This window comes from Orycteropus afer, unplaced genomic scaffold (assembly GCF_000298275.1).
Source record: "Orycteropus afer afer isolate SDZICR_OR568_19922 unplaced genomic scaffold, OryAfe1.0 scaffold00099, whole genome shotgun sequence".
NCBI classification, from domain to species: domain Eukaryota; kingdom Metazoa; phylum Chordata; class Mammalia; order Tubulidentata; family Orycteropodidae; genus Orycteropus; species Orycteropus afer.
Genome location: NW_006921686.1, coordinates 5,087,055 through 5,100,736, shown reverse-complemented (window position 1 = coordinate 5,100,736; position 13,682 = coordinate 5,087,055). Strand labels below are relative to the sequence as shown.

The following is a 13,682-nucleotide window of genomic DNA, read 5'->3' as shown; positions in this document are numbered from 1 at the left end:
TTGATTACTTCTGAGGTCCCTGAGGAGGATTCTGTTCCCTGCCCACTTATAGTGTCTGGTGACAGCGGGCGATCGTTGGTGTTCCATGCCTTGTACATGTGTCACCTCGGCCTCTGTGTCCATCCTCACACACCTGCCCTCCCTGTGTCTCTCTCTTGTGTCTTTTCTTGTCTGTAAGTTTACCAGTCCTGTTGGATTAGGACCCATCCTACCCCAGTGTGATGGTAGCTGAGCCCATAATGCCTTCCAAGACCCTGTTTGCAAACAGGTTCACATTCACAGGTACCACAGAGGTTAGGACTTAAGCAGTATCTTCCGGGGGACACAGTTCAACCCCTAACAGCTGATAGGGCTGATGGAGGATTGAGTGACACCCTCCCAGGCCACGCTGTGTGGGCCTCATAGACCCAGGTGAGGAGGTTGACCTTTATCCTAAGGACCACTCGGAGCTATTGGAGGGGTTCAGATTACAAGAGTGACCTGGCCCGACTGTTGACATTATAAACTGACGAGTGGATCCTGTTTGGAGGGCCCCTGGAGGGGTGGATGTAAGAAGAATAAGGTGGAGAGAAACAGAAGGTGAGAGAAGGCATTGGTGTGGAAGATGGAGAAGGCAGTTGGAGGTCAAGAGAAGTTGGTATAAGAAACATGCTTTGAGGACCTAGAAGGCACCGGACTCATCAATGGGGAGAAGAACCAGGAGAAACCTCAGGTTTGTGGCTTTAGGAGGAGATGGTCCCGCCCAGCCAGGAAGTAAAATGGGGAAGACTCTACGAAGGTACTCTTCCACGGGATGCCCTGGCTTGGTGACTCTCAGGGAGGAACGTGTCTTTGGGGTTCCCCTGGGATCCCACCTTCCCTGCAACTTCCCAGAAGCCAAGTCACTCTGGACACTTGATTTCCCCTGTCTCGGTCCCAGAGACTTTGAGAAGTCCATGCTGTGCCACCTTTGGGTAAACGCTTCCGTTTTCCAGGAAGCCCAGAAACCACGGTGGTTTTCCATCATTCAGAGCACAGTTCAGGAGTCCCTCCTCATGCCGTCATTTGTCCTGTGCCAGAGGTGGCCTAGAGAACATTTACTGCACCAGCCACGCATCAAGGGGCGGTACAAACAGTTTATAGTTCACTACTCACCGGGAGGTTGGCGGATCAAACCCACCCAGCGGTACCACGGAAGAAAGACCTAGGGACCTGCTTCTGTAAAAGTTACAGCCAGTGAGCAATTCTGCTGTAACACAGGGGCCATGAGTTGGAATTGACTTGAGAGCAGTGGGTAGGGACATAGGTACCAGAGAAGGGGCAGAGGCCCAAACAGCCAAGTGTCTGCCCTCACAGAGGGAGGAGGTGACATGCAAGCTACTAACAGGAGATGGGACAGGCCCTGAGAGGTCACTGAAGTTCCTTTGAGGAAGTGAAACTTGGGCTTGGGTTTGGACAATGAAAGAGGAGGCTGGGGCATCTGAGGAAGAGGAGGTGGGATGTGCAAGGATGCCAAGACCCCATGCTGGGTAGGGGGGCACAGGCCAAAAGAAGCATGGGGTAGAGGTGTCTAGAGTGGTTGGCAGAGGATGAACCTTGCTGGGCCCTGTGGGCCCAAAGGGTGTGGGCAGGGTTGGTACTGGACCTTCCCTCTGGCTGTGGTGGGGGACACAGATGGGAGGGGCAGGCAGGAAGGACGTGGGGAGGCCTGCTGGAGGCCCTGCAGGGCTTAGGGGAGGGGGTCGTGAGAGAAGAGAGGAGGGGAGGAGAGGGGAAGTCCATACCACAGTAGAGGCTCTGAAGACCCCTAGGTGGAGGGGTCCTCAAAGCCCAGGAGACCTGAGGCAGAACTCAAGGCTGGCTGGGTTAGGGTGACACGTCACTAGGTGACAGCTGGTATTATATTATTCCTCTCAGGGTTTGGTTTTGTTATTTCCCTAACATTTCCCCCATGTTTTCCAGAAGGACAGGGTAAAAGGGCAAAACAAACGACCAGCTTTGGCAATCTCTCTGGCCTTTATCCCACTTCCGGCACCACACACGAATGATGATTACAGGAAGAGAAGTTGGGGGGAGGGTTCCTTTTCAGCTAGACCATTGAGCCATGTTATTTTGTCTGGGACTTTTTTCCTTTTTTCAATTGTTATAAAACTGGCTGTTTTTTATATATCTCAGCCTCCTACAGACATTTAGACCCTGTCTCTGCTTTTCTGGCTGAGCAGGACAAGTAATATATCACAGTTAACATGTACTGCTCTGGTGGCACAGTGGTGAAGGCATTCACCTGCTAACCAAAAAGGTTGGCAGTGCAAGCCCACTAGCCACTCCTCAGGAGAAAGATGAGGCAGTCTGCTTCTGTAAAGATCGACAGCCTTGGAGACCCTGTGGTGCAGTTCCACTCTGTCCTCTAGGGGCGCTGTGAGTCAGCATCGACTCCATGGCAGTGGGTTTGGTTTGGGCTTTGCTTCCATAAAGATTGACAGCCTCGGAAACCCTCTGGGGCAGTTCAGTTCTGTCCTAGATGGTCACTGTGAGTCAGAATTGACTCAGTGGCAGTAGGTTTCTTCTTAAGTGTGTGGCAAGCATGGCCCTAAATGCTTTCTTAATAAACTCACTGCCGTCATCGAGTTGTTTCCGACTCATAATGACCCCTCCCTGGGTTTCCGAAGCAGTATTTCTATGGACGTAGATTGCCCAGTCTTCCTTTGGAGGTGTGGCTGGTGGGTGGGTTTGAACTGCCAGCCTTCTAGTGAGCAGTCAAGTGCCTTAGGCACTACACCTAAGAGTATATTTATTTATTGCATTCATGTAACAATCGCCTGGGTGGACACTTTTATGATTCCTGTTTGACAGAAGAGGAAACCAAGTTGTAAAATGAGCTGCACAAAGCCACCGGGCTGCTGAGCAGCAGAGCTGGGACTGGAGCCCAGGCCGTGCCTCCCCCCCCCGCTCCGCTGCTCAGGTGTTTGCTGAGTGGCTGCAGGCGCGAGGTGACCCACGCTGTGTGTCCTCTCCCCAGCCCAGCCCCGGAACCACGCCGAAGCCCAGGAGGTCACACTCAACCTGGAGCCCGTGCCCGTGGCCCGCTGTGTCTCCAGTGAGGGCCGCCCACCAGCCCGCATCTCCTGGTCCTCGTCCCTGGGTGGGAAGGCCGTCGAGACCCAGGTGCAAGGATCACATCCTGGCACCTTCACTGTCACCAGCCGCTTGACCCTGGTGCCCTTGGGCAGAGTAGACGGCAAGGAGGTCACCTGCAAAGTGGAGCACGAGAGCTTCCAGGAGCCCGTCCTGCTGCCCGTGACCCTCACTGTGCGCTGTGAGTGCTGGCATGTGGTCCGACTTCCCTGCCACTGTCTACCCTGTGCCTGAACGAGGGCGCTGTCGGCCCCCTGAGCCGCGTTCTAGGTGCCTACCTCCTGTTGTCTACACTAGCTCTCCTTAGCCACTCTTCACGGCCCCTTCACTGTCTCCACTGGCTTCTGTAGATCCTTGCATTGTCTACAGTAGCTTCCCTGGGCTTTCTGCCTCCAACCAATGGGATGCCAGAGTGAGCTTTCAAGCATCAGTATCATATTTTTCTTCCCAGTTCATTTGCACTGAAGTTATACTGGTAGCTTGAAATCAACCATGGGGACAGTATTTACACCAAGGAAATGGGCAAACACCACAAATCAGGACTTTTTTTTCCACTTGCGGAGAACCACTTTCTTTTTAATTGTGATTTGGGTGAAAGTTTACACAGCAAATTCACTTTCCATACAGCATTTCACATACACTTTGTCTCATGACTTTGACTGTAATTTCCCACAATGCAACAGCTCCCTTCCCACTTCCTCCCCATAGTTACCTCTTCCCTGTGTCCTTCCCTCCATGCACCCCTACCCCCTGAGCCGACTCCCTGTGCAAACACAGCCCTTCTTTCTCCCATCACTCCAAGGAGTGTATCTTACCTGATGTAAACGTTCAGCCCATATGTCTGTCTTTTATTTGGCTGGAAGCCACAGGAGTGAGTTCAATTCCTGACCAGAAGGGCAGCTAGGGGCCATAGTCTTGGGTTCCACCAGTGGAATGACTTGCTCTGGACAGCGTCCCCTGCCTCCTCTTGCCCACCCACCCCATTGCTTTAGGGTGCCATTGATCCCTTGCCCCCTCTGGAATCCTCTGCATCTCTGAGCCAGCCCCCTCACTTTCCTCAGACCCCCCTGAAGTCTCCATCTCTGGCTATGATGACAACTGGTACCTCGGACGCAGCGAGGTCACCTTGAACTGTGACGTCCGTAGCAACCCAGAACCCACAGGCTATGACTGGAGCATGTGAGTCCTGGCTGGACCCGGACGCCTGGGTCTGGGGGTGGGGGCCGGGAGCCGGACACTTGGGTCTGGGGGAGGAGGGGAACAGGGCCTGGACTCTTGGGTGATAGGGAGGTGGGGGTCAGGGGCATGCATTCCTGGGTCTGAACGAGGAGGGGCCCAGGGACCTGGACTTCTGCGTCCTCAAGGAAGAAGAGAGCTGACAGTTTGGGGTCTCTGGAGTATGTTCTGGGTCCCCGGAGCCTGGCTGCTGAGGGCCTGTGAGCAGGGCCCAGGCCTGTGCTCCCGTCGGCCCCAGTCTCCCCTCACCTGATCCCAGCCCCACGCCACCCTCCCACCCAGGAACTCGGGCGCCTTCCCAACCTCAGTGGTCACCCGGGGCCCGCAGCTGATCATCCACTCCGTGGACAGGCTGTTCAACACCACCTTCACCTGCACAGTCACCAACGCTGTGGGCACGGGCCGCGCTGAGCAGGTCGTCCTTGTCCGAGGTAAGCGGGTCTGGGGGCAGCATGTCGAGACCCCAGTCTGTTCCCTAGTCCCGCCCTCTGCGTGTGGGGCCCATGTTGGGGGGTTGTGCCGCCGACCTGGGTGGGGACCAGACCCGCCTCGCTGAAGGAAACATGGGCAGTTGGCTTTTCCTTGTCCCTCAGGCTGGAGTCTGAATCTGGGGTGACTGGGACGGTGTAGGGAGAGGAGTTAGGAAGTGAGGGCTGTCCTGGGGGCTTTCTGGAAAGGAGAGGCCAGAGAGGGTCTTTGGGAAGAAACCCAGAGAAGATTCAAGGAGCCTGGGAAAGACACAGCTCCACACATGCAGACTCAGACAGACAAGAGTCGAATCTCTAGACAGAAGCACAGACAGGCGCCAGGACGTGCAGCCAGGGAGGAAGGGGTAGGGCCAAGCCAGGCTGCTGGGAACAGGGCTGTAATCCCACACCTGGAGGGGCAGGCCGCACGCTGCATGCCCCAAGACATGCGACACAGACAGGGAGCATGTTAGCATAGCCGGCAGGACCCACACCTGTGGAGACCCAGCCCGGGGTCTCCAGAGATGCCCTGACATCCACACACTCAGCTGAAACACCATCCTGCAAACTCAGTGCCACTGTCAGCACGACACACCCCTGAGAGAGCAGTGTCATCAGCCAAGACTCACTGAACAGAGAGCCAGGTAACACCCAGCCAGAGCCCAAGAGACACCAGGCAGACTTTGAAAGAGCCAGGCTTCGGAATACCATCCCAGTGAAGCCTGCCCGCAGCACACCTGTGCACACGTTGCCCAGAAGGCTGGAGGGGCCACTGCAGGCAAGAGCAGAGCCCTCTGGGAAGGGAGACAGACACACAGCTAGAGACAGATGCCCGTGGCCAGAGGCAGACAGAACAAACAGGTCCTCTTAGTGAGATCTACCACATGCACACCCCAAACACCTCCACACACACCACATACACATCCTACACACACACACACACAACCACACACGTACTATATACACCCTACACCACATCCACACACCACACATACACATCCTACACACACACACACACAACCACACACGTACTATATACACCCTACACCACATCCACACACCACACATACACATCCTACACACACACCCACACACATAACCACATACTGTATGTACACACTCCAAACACATCCACACATACTACATACATACCGCAAGCTACATACACACCTACACACATAACCACACACACACTATATATATATATATACATACATATATACACACACACCCCACACCACATACACACACCACATATACCACACACAGTTCGTGCATACCACACACTACATACACACCTACAAACATAACCACACACACTATATATATATATACACACCCCACACCACATCACTGTATGTACCACACGCTACACCCGTAACACACTATATATACACACTCCAGACACATCCACATACCACACACACACTACATACATACCACAAGCTACATACACACCTCACACATAACCACACAGTATATATACACCCACACCACATACACACCCCAAACACAACTACACACTACAAACACACTACAAGCCTGCATGTACCCCCCCACATAACCACACACACATACACTATATGTACACCACATGCCACACATATAGCCACACATGCCACACACATTGCACACACCACACACACATATCCACACATATCCTCATGTTCACCCGTACCATATACACACTAAGGAGCTCTGGTGACACAGTGCTTAAGGCATTTCACTGCTAGCCAGAAGGTTGGTGGTTCAAACCTACCAGCCTCTCCCACAGAAGGAAAACTGGGTAATTCTGTAAAGATTTACTCCCTGGGAAACCCAGTGGGGGTTGCTATGAGTCGGAATTGACTCGATGGCAGTGGGTTTGGTTTGCTTTGTACACACATGACATACACAGCCCACACATAAACCCACACTCCATACTCATACACCACATACCACAGAGCCACATACCACCGTACACACACAAACACCACATACACAAACACAGCACACACACGGTGCATAGACACACATGGCGCAAAGGCACACGTGTGCATGCGTGTGCACATGGTTGGAGAGACCCCTGAACTCCAATAGACCCTCATCAGGAATTCAGAGCCACTCCCAGGAAGAATGAGGGACCCACTCAGGGTCACTGTCCCGAACAGAAAGCCCAGAGACAGGCCCAACCTCAGCAGGTCTGACACGCTCACCACACCCAACACACACCTGGAGGGGAGGACACTGTCACACAGACCCCTGAAAGTCAAAGGAGCCTGGGTCAGCACCGACCCCACACGCGGAAGCACCACACACACACGCACGCATGTGCACACACGCACGCACACACAGGGACTCAGGAAGAAACTCAGATTGTTCCCGGGGTGCACGCCCTCCGAAACTCCCCAGAAACCTTTACAGGGACTCTCGTCCAACAAGTTGTCACCAGACAAATACGTGTGGTGATTTCCCCTTTGCCAGACATTCTGTTTGGTGGTAAGAACACAATGGTGAGAGACACACAGGCCCCGCCCCCAAAGGCACGCCCAGGGGAGGGTCGGCCCCGCCCACCAGAGCCACAACTGGCTGGAAATACGCACCGCACCGTGAGCTGGCCTCCCGCTCACAGGGACTCAGGCACCTCAAAGACAGGGGGTCCACAGAGCACAGTCATACAGGATTATCTGAGAAAGACACAGCCTTCCCCCAAAACATGGCCACCCCAACACACAAGAACACTCTAGAGAAGCCCCAGAAATACCTCCAGGCCTCAAAGAGACACACACATTTCAAAATCTAGCCCTTCAGTTGGGCAGACTCATGGCGACCCCATGCGCGACGGAGCGGAACACCAGCCGGTCCTGTGCCGTGCCGGGGGTTGGCTGTGGAGCGGACCGCTGTGATCCACAGGGTTGGTTTCGCTGGTTCTGATTCTCAGAAGGAGATGGGCAGGCCTTTCTTCCTGGTCTGTTGTAGTCCTGGAGTCAGATTCGTATAGCCACGCCCAAAGATGAATGCTGACACCCAGTCAGAGCACGCTAGAAAACCAGTCTGGGGGTGGCAAGGGAACCCACGCAGGTACCCGAGCCCCAAGAGAAAACACACGTCGGACCCGCACACAGATACAGTCCACATTCCCACATATACGCTGTCACAAAGGCACACACTCAGGATTCCCCGAGTACAAACAGAGGTACCCCTGCTGCAGGCTGGGAGTGGCGTCAGGGCAAGCCTGTGAGTGACATAAACACGCAGACACACAACAGATACGCACACACACTCAGCCACCATCTCCAAAGCCTCACGACAGAAACACACATCACGTTCCACACTGGCTCAGACAGCAGCTCCTGGACATTTTAGAGCCATACTCATCAGAAGCTGGGCTCCCTGGGGGGTGGCGCAAGCAGTTAACGCTCTCGGCTGCCGACCACAAGGTTTGGGGTTTGAGTCCGTCCACAGGTGCCTCAGAAGGAAGGCCTGGCAATCCGCTTCAGAAAATCAGGCACTGAAAACTGCAGGGCTCAGTTCAACTCTTGACTGATATGTGGGGTCATCACATGACAGCAGCGGGCTTGGCAGTGTAAGATGTCTCAGGCCCAGGGCACCGCCATAGACATACATACACCAAGACCAAAACCAAAGTCATGCCCTCAAGTCGTCTCTGACTCATAGTGAACCCTCCTTGGGTTTCCGAGGCATTATCTCTACCGAAGCAGATCGCCCAACCTTCCTTCCGAGGAGTGGCTGCTTGGTTTGAACCGCCAGCCTTCTGGTTAGCAGTCAAGTGCCTTAGGCACTGTACCACCAGAGGTTCCATATATACACCACCCTTCCCAAAAAATATATGTATATCTGGTACCCCAGTGGTAAGTGCCCAGCTGCTAACCAGAGGTTGGTGGTTCAAACCCACCCAATGCCTCCACAGAGGAAGGACCTGAACATAGGCTCCCACAAAGATGACAGCCTTGGAAGGCGTGTGGGCAGTTCCTCTCTGTCACGTGGGGTCACTGAGTCAGAATCGACTCAATATAATTGACCTTTAGCACTCAAGACAAAGTTTTCTATTTCTCTTTTTTTTTTTTTTAAATGGTATTTGTAAGTCACAGGGAGCTCTGGTGGCATAGTGCATATGGCACGTGACTGCTAACCAGAAGGCTGGCGGTTCAAATCCACCAGCCATTCCTCAGAAGGAAGGTTGGGCAATCTACTTCCATAGTGATACAGCCTCGGAAACTCAAGGAGGGGTTGCTGTGAGTCGGATCTGACTCGATGGCAGTGAGTTTGGGTTTTGATTTGGTAAGTCACTAACCTGGTTTGATAGCCCACTGGGTGGGGAACCCCTATTTGAAAACATAGTCCTCTAAGAAATACCCAGAAGTACAGCCCAGGAGCAGATCCCCTTGGGTGGTAGTCCCACTGCCTCAGTTCCTCTGATGTTGGGGGAGGTGGGGATCAGAGGTACCAGTGGACCCCCCTCCTCCCAGTCCTTCTCATCAGGCCTCGCATGTGGGTAGGAGTGGGCAGAGGAGGATGTGTGAGAAGGTTCCATTGCATTGACGTCTGTCCCTGGTTTTGGGCCCAGAATGTTCTCCCCTCCCTCCTCAGCCTCCCCTGGCTTCCCCTCTCCCCCTGCCCCGCTTTGACTCCTGTGAGCTTGGCCACTGCGGGGTGCACTGTGGGAGGCCAGAGCGGGACAGCCAGCAGGTGAAAGGAATTAATGGAGGCCCCACCACTAATTCTCGGGCGCTCCCTGGGTGATCAGACAGTTCAGTGCTGCACGACTGGCCAGGAGGTTGGCAGTTCAAACCCGTCCAGAGGCACTTTGGAATGCAGGCCTGGGAGGTGCTTCCAGCAATCCTTGGGGTGTTCTACTCTCCACGTGGGGTCGCCACGGGTCTGGGGCCTACTTACTGGCAGCCAGTAACTGCCCTTCTTGCCCCAAAGAGCTTGGTTTGAACACCACCACACAGGTGTGAGGAAACATGACCTGGGCCACCCGTTTGCAACGCTGCCCACATACGAAGGGCCCAGCGCTTAGCAAAGAGGAAGTGTGTGCTCTTCCCCTCCCCCGCCTCCTCCATTCTTCTGCCCAGCAAGGTCTCCCCCTGATGGCAGTCGCCGCCCCCTGCATCCTGTCTGTCCTAACCCTTGTCCCCCAAATTATCCTCTTGACCTCGTGTCTCCCTTTCTCTCTCTCACCCCCTTTCTCTCCTCAGACACCCCCCGGGCCTTGCCCCGAGTCGTGGGTCCAGTGGTGTGGGGGGCCGTGGGGGGGACACTCCTGGTGCTGCTGCTTCTGGCTGGGGGGTCCTTGGCCTTCATCCTGCTGAGGAAGAGGAGGAGGAGGAAAAGCCCTGCAGGAGGTGACGACGGCGGAGGGTCATATGAGCCGAAAACTCAGGTGTTTGGGAACGGGGGGCCCGTTTTCTGGACCCCGACAGCCCCTGGTCCCGTGAGGCCAGAGGGCAAGGAGGATGAGGAAGAGGAGGAGGAGGAGGAGGAGAAGAAGGCAGAGGAAGGCCTGATGTTGCCTCCACCCAAGACACTGGTGGAGGACGACATGGAGTCCCAGCTGGACGGCTCCCTCATCTCACGGCGAGCAGTCTACGTGTGACCCAGAGACAGAGACACAGGCACCCACCCCCACCCACTGCACACCAGCCGTGCCAGCAGGAGGTTCCGGACTGGTTGGACTTGTTTGCCTGGACCATGCTGGAGTTAAAACGCTCCCTCCTGAGCGTGCTGGGATTTGGAGGAGAGAGGGCCTCACACACTGGACTTCTGTCCCCAGGGCTGCGTGGGGGATGGGAAGCCGCTGGGAGCTCAGTGGCGGGGACCCAGGAGGGACCCCCAGAGACTGGTTTGGCTCTGGCCTGCCCCTGCCCATGACACTCAGGAGTTAATAAACACCTTGGAGGAAACTGGCGGGGGTGTCTTGTCACATCAGACCCCTCTTGGGTCTTGGGGGAAGGGGAGGGGGACAGGGACAACTGGGTCCCACAGGTTGATGAGAATGAGGCACTGAACTCCCGGGTCCCTGAGAATTTTGAGGCAGAGGGGGATAGCCGTTAGGTGGCGGGGGAGGGTGGTCCTTATGGGGGAAGGCTGGGCGAATCTGAGCCCTTGGGTCCTTGAAAGGTACATTTGACGTCTGAGACTCCCGGACAAGGGGACTGGGGACCAGGTCAGTGGGGTCTGGGCTTCAAGGCCCCAGCCTTGGGGTGCTTGGACTCCTGGGTCCCAGGATGGGTGCAGTTGGCAGGTGGAATTGGCCAGATGGGTGAAGCCTGAGATCCCCTGGACCTGTGGGTGAAGGGTGGAGGACCATCTGCACCCAGAGGCCTCAGGGCATGGGAAGGGGCGGGGCATGATCTGAGAGGAAGGCTGTCCCACTCCTTGGGGCCCCAGAGGTATGGGAGGGCAGCACTGGGGACAGTGGGCCCCTGAGGCTCCAGGGACACCCCACCTCCAACATCCACAGGTAGCCCGCCCAGTCTCCCTCTTTGTCACCCCAGGCCCAGCCGGGAGGTTTTCAGTGACTCGGCGGGAGGGGTTGGGGCTATCCCAGAATGCCACACCTTGCTCTCCTCAACCAGAGAAATCTACCAAAACTCCAGACAGAAGGTGGCCTGGAGCTCCCAGGCACGATGGAGGACGTGCCAGGAACAGGGTTCAAGTCCCACCTCTGCCTCTGGCTGGATAGTGCACTCGGCAAGTCACCTCTGCTGCTGGCCTTAGTCGCTGCCTCTGTGAAATGGGTGTTAGTGTCTGCCTCATTGCATTGTTGGGGGATTCAATGAGGGTCTGCCAGAAATGACCTTGGTACCGGACTCAGCAGCTAAGTTCATTTATTCAACCAGTGTTTACTCCCACTTACTCTGTGGGTCCTTTGTTGGGTGATGCTGCGGACACAGGGGGGCCGAGACACACTTAGTGCTACCTTTTGGGGACTCACAGTCAGTAATAACCGCGGGAATAACTAATTTTAGAATGATGGATTGTGGGTTGAACAGCAATGACGTTACTCCTGCTATCCTCTGACTCCCTCCAGAGGGCGCCAGACAGCGGAACAGGAAGTAGGAAACTAGATTGCGCTGAGATCCAGACATGGAGTCCTTGGCAAAAACAGTTAAGTGCTGGCTACTGACTGAAAGCTGGAGGTTCAAATCCATGTGGATGCACCTTGGAAGAAAGACCTGGAGATTTTCCAAATGGTTGGGGGAAAAAGCCATTGCTGTCAAGTCGATCCCAACTCATGGAGCCCCTATAAGACAGAGTAGAACTGCCCCTGGGGTTTCCAAGGCTGTAAATCTTCATGGAAGCAGATTGCTTCATCTTTCGCCCTCGGAGTGGCTGCTGGGTTCAAACCGCCGACCTTTCAGTTGGCAACTGCACAGTTAACCACTGCACCATGAGGCCACAGCCTTGCAAACCCTGTGGGATGCAGTTTGTACCTGACACACGTGGGGTCGCCATAACTCCACCTCCATGGGAACAGGCTTGGTTTTTGGTGTGGGAACTTATTTTCTCATCTATAGAATGGGGGTGGTGCAAAGGGCAAAACCTATGGGCTTTCACACGTGTATGAGTTCCTGTCCCCTGCCAGCACCAGGGGCAGGGGCAGAAAATGGTGTCCATCCGCAGCCCAGCGCCAGTGGTATACAGTAGGCCCTAGAGCACCCATGCTGGGCCCCTCTGTTTGTCTAGAAACACCTACTTCGTGTGGGGAGACCGTGGGGAGGGCAGCCCTGCAGAGCTCATGATCTAGTATGGCAATGGACAGATTAACAGGTCATCGCTTCATAATCACTTGTTTAGGAGAGGCGGAAAGTGCCAGGAAGGAGTGGTCTGGGGGCACGAGCCTCTCTCAACCCCCTTTGGCGATAGGTTGGGGGGTGATGAGCCTTCACTCAGGATGATCGAGTTTCTGTAACGATTGAGGGTCCCAATCCCTGTTCTCAGCCTCTTAGGTCCTCAGCCCAACGCTGTCTCCTCCCTCCTGCCACGTGGACTCGTTTCTGAGGACACCACTGAGCCCCCACCTCGGGGTTTCGTGTTGGCTGTTCCTTCTCCCAGAATGCTCTTCCCGCCTCTCGTGCTTGGCCCCCACCTCCCTTCAGGTCTCAGCTCACATGTCGCCCAGTGACGCCTCCCTGGGCCCCCTGTTTAAAATTGCTTGAGGCCTCACTGCCTTCTCCCCTTCCCCACGGTGTGTCATTACCCTACGTCACTTGTCCCCACCTGCCATCTTGGTTGCTGTATCTGTCTATGTGTTTTCTGTTGGTCTCCCTTCCCAACTAGAACATAAGTTCCGCGAGGGTGTGGACTTGCCCTTGGTCTTGGCCACCCCTCTGGCTGCCGTGCCTGACGGCCGGCAGATGCTCAGTAAGGAGGCCTTGGACAGGGCAGTAGGGAGGTGAGGGTGAGGGGGGTGACGCTGGGAGTCAGGAGCGGTGCCGTCCTTCGGGGGGCCCCCCTCACTCTGTCCCTCTTCTTGCAGAGAAGCCCAACACAGCAGGTGCAGGGGCCACGGGGGGCATCATTGGGGGCATCATCGCTGCCATCATCGCGACGGCCGTGGCCGCCACAGGCATCCTCATCTGCAGGCAGCAGCGGAAGGAGCAGAGGCTGCAGGGGCCAGAGGAGGAGGATGAGTGAGTGATGGGCCCCGGGAAGTGGAGGGTGGAGGGAGCTGGGAGTTTGGGGTGGGGGGAGGTGGAAGAGAGCCGTCTGAGGCCGTGTGGAACCATTGTTGTTACTGTTACGTGCCGTCAAGTCGGACCCGATTCATAGTGACCGCTCCTTGGGTTTCCCAGGCAGTATCACTACAGAAGTAGATTGCCCCATCTTCCTTCTGAGGAGTGGCTGGTGGGTTTGAAC

General features: G+C 55.4%; 1 protein-coding gene across 1 annotated transcript in view; it reads left to right on the top strand.

Moving 5' to 3' along the window:
• Positions 1-13,682, top strand: part of NECTIN2 (nectin cell adhesion molecule 2) — a 39,046-nt gene that overhangs the window by 19,248 nt on the left and 6,116 nt on the right. Inside the window, exons 3-6 of the mRNA XM_007943082.1 lie at positions 2,999-3,295; positions 4,176-4,293; positions 4,633-4,781; positions 13,303-13,456. Coding sequence (XP_007941273.1) covers positions 2,999-3,295; positions 4,176-4,293; positions 4,633-4,781; positions 13,303-13,456 — 718 coding nt within the window. The remainder of the gene's footprint in view (positions 1-2,998; positions 3,296-4,175; positions 4,294-4,632; positions 4,782-13,302; positions 13,457-13,682) is intronic.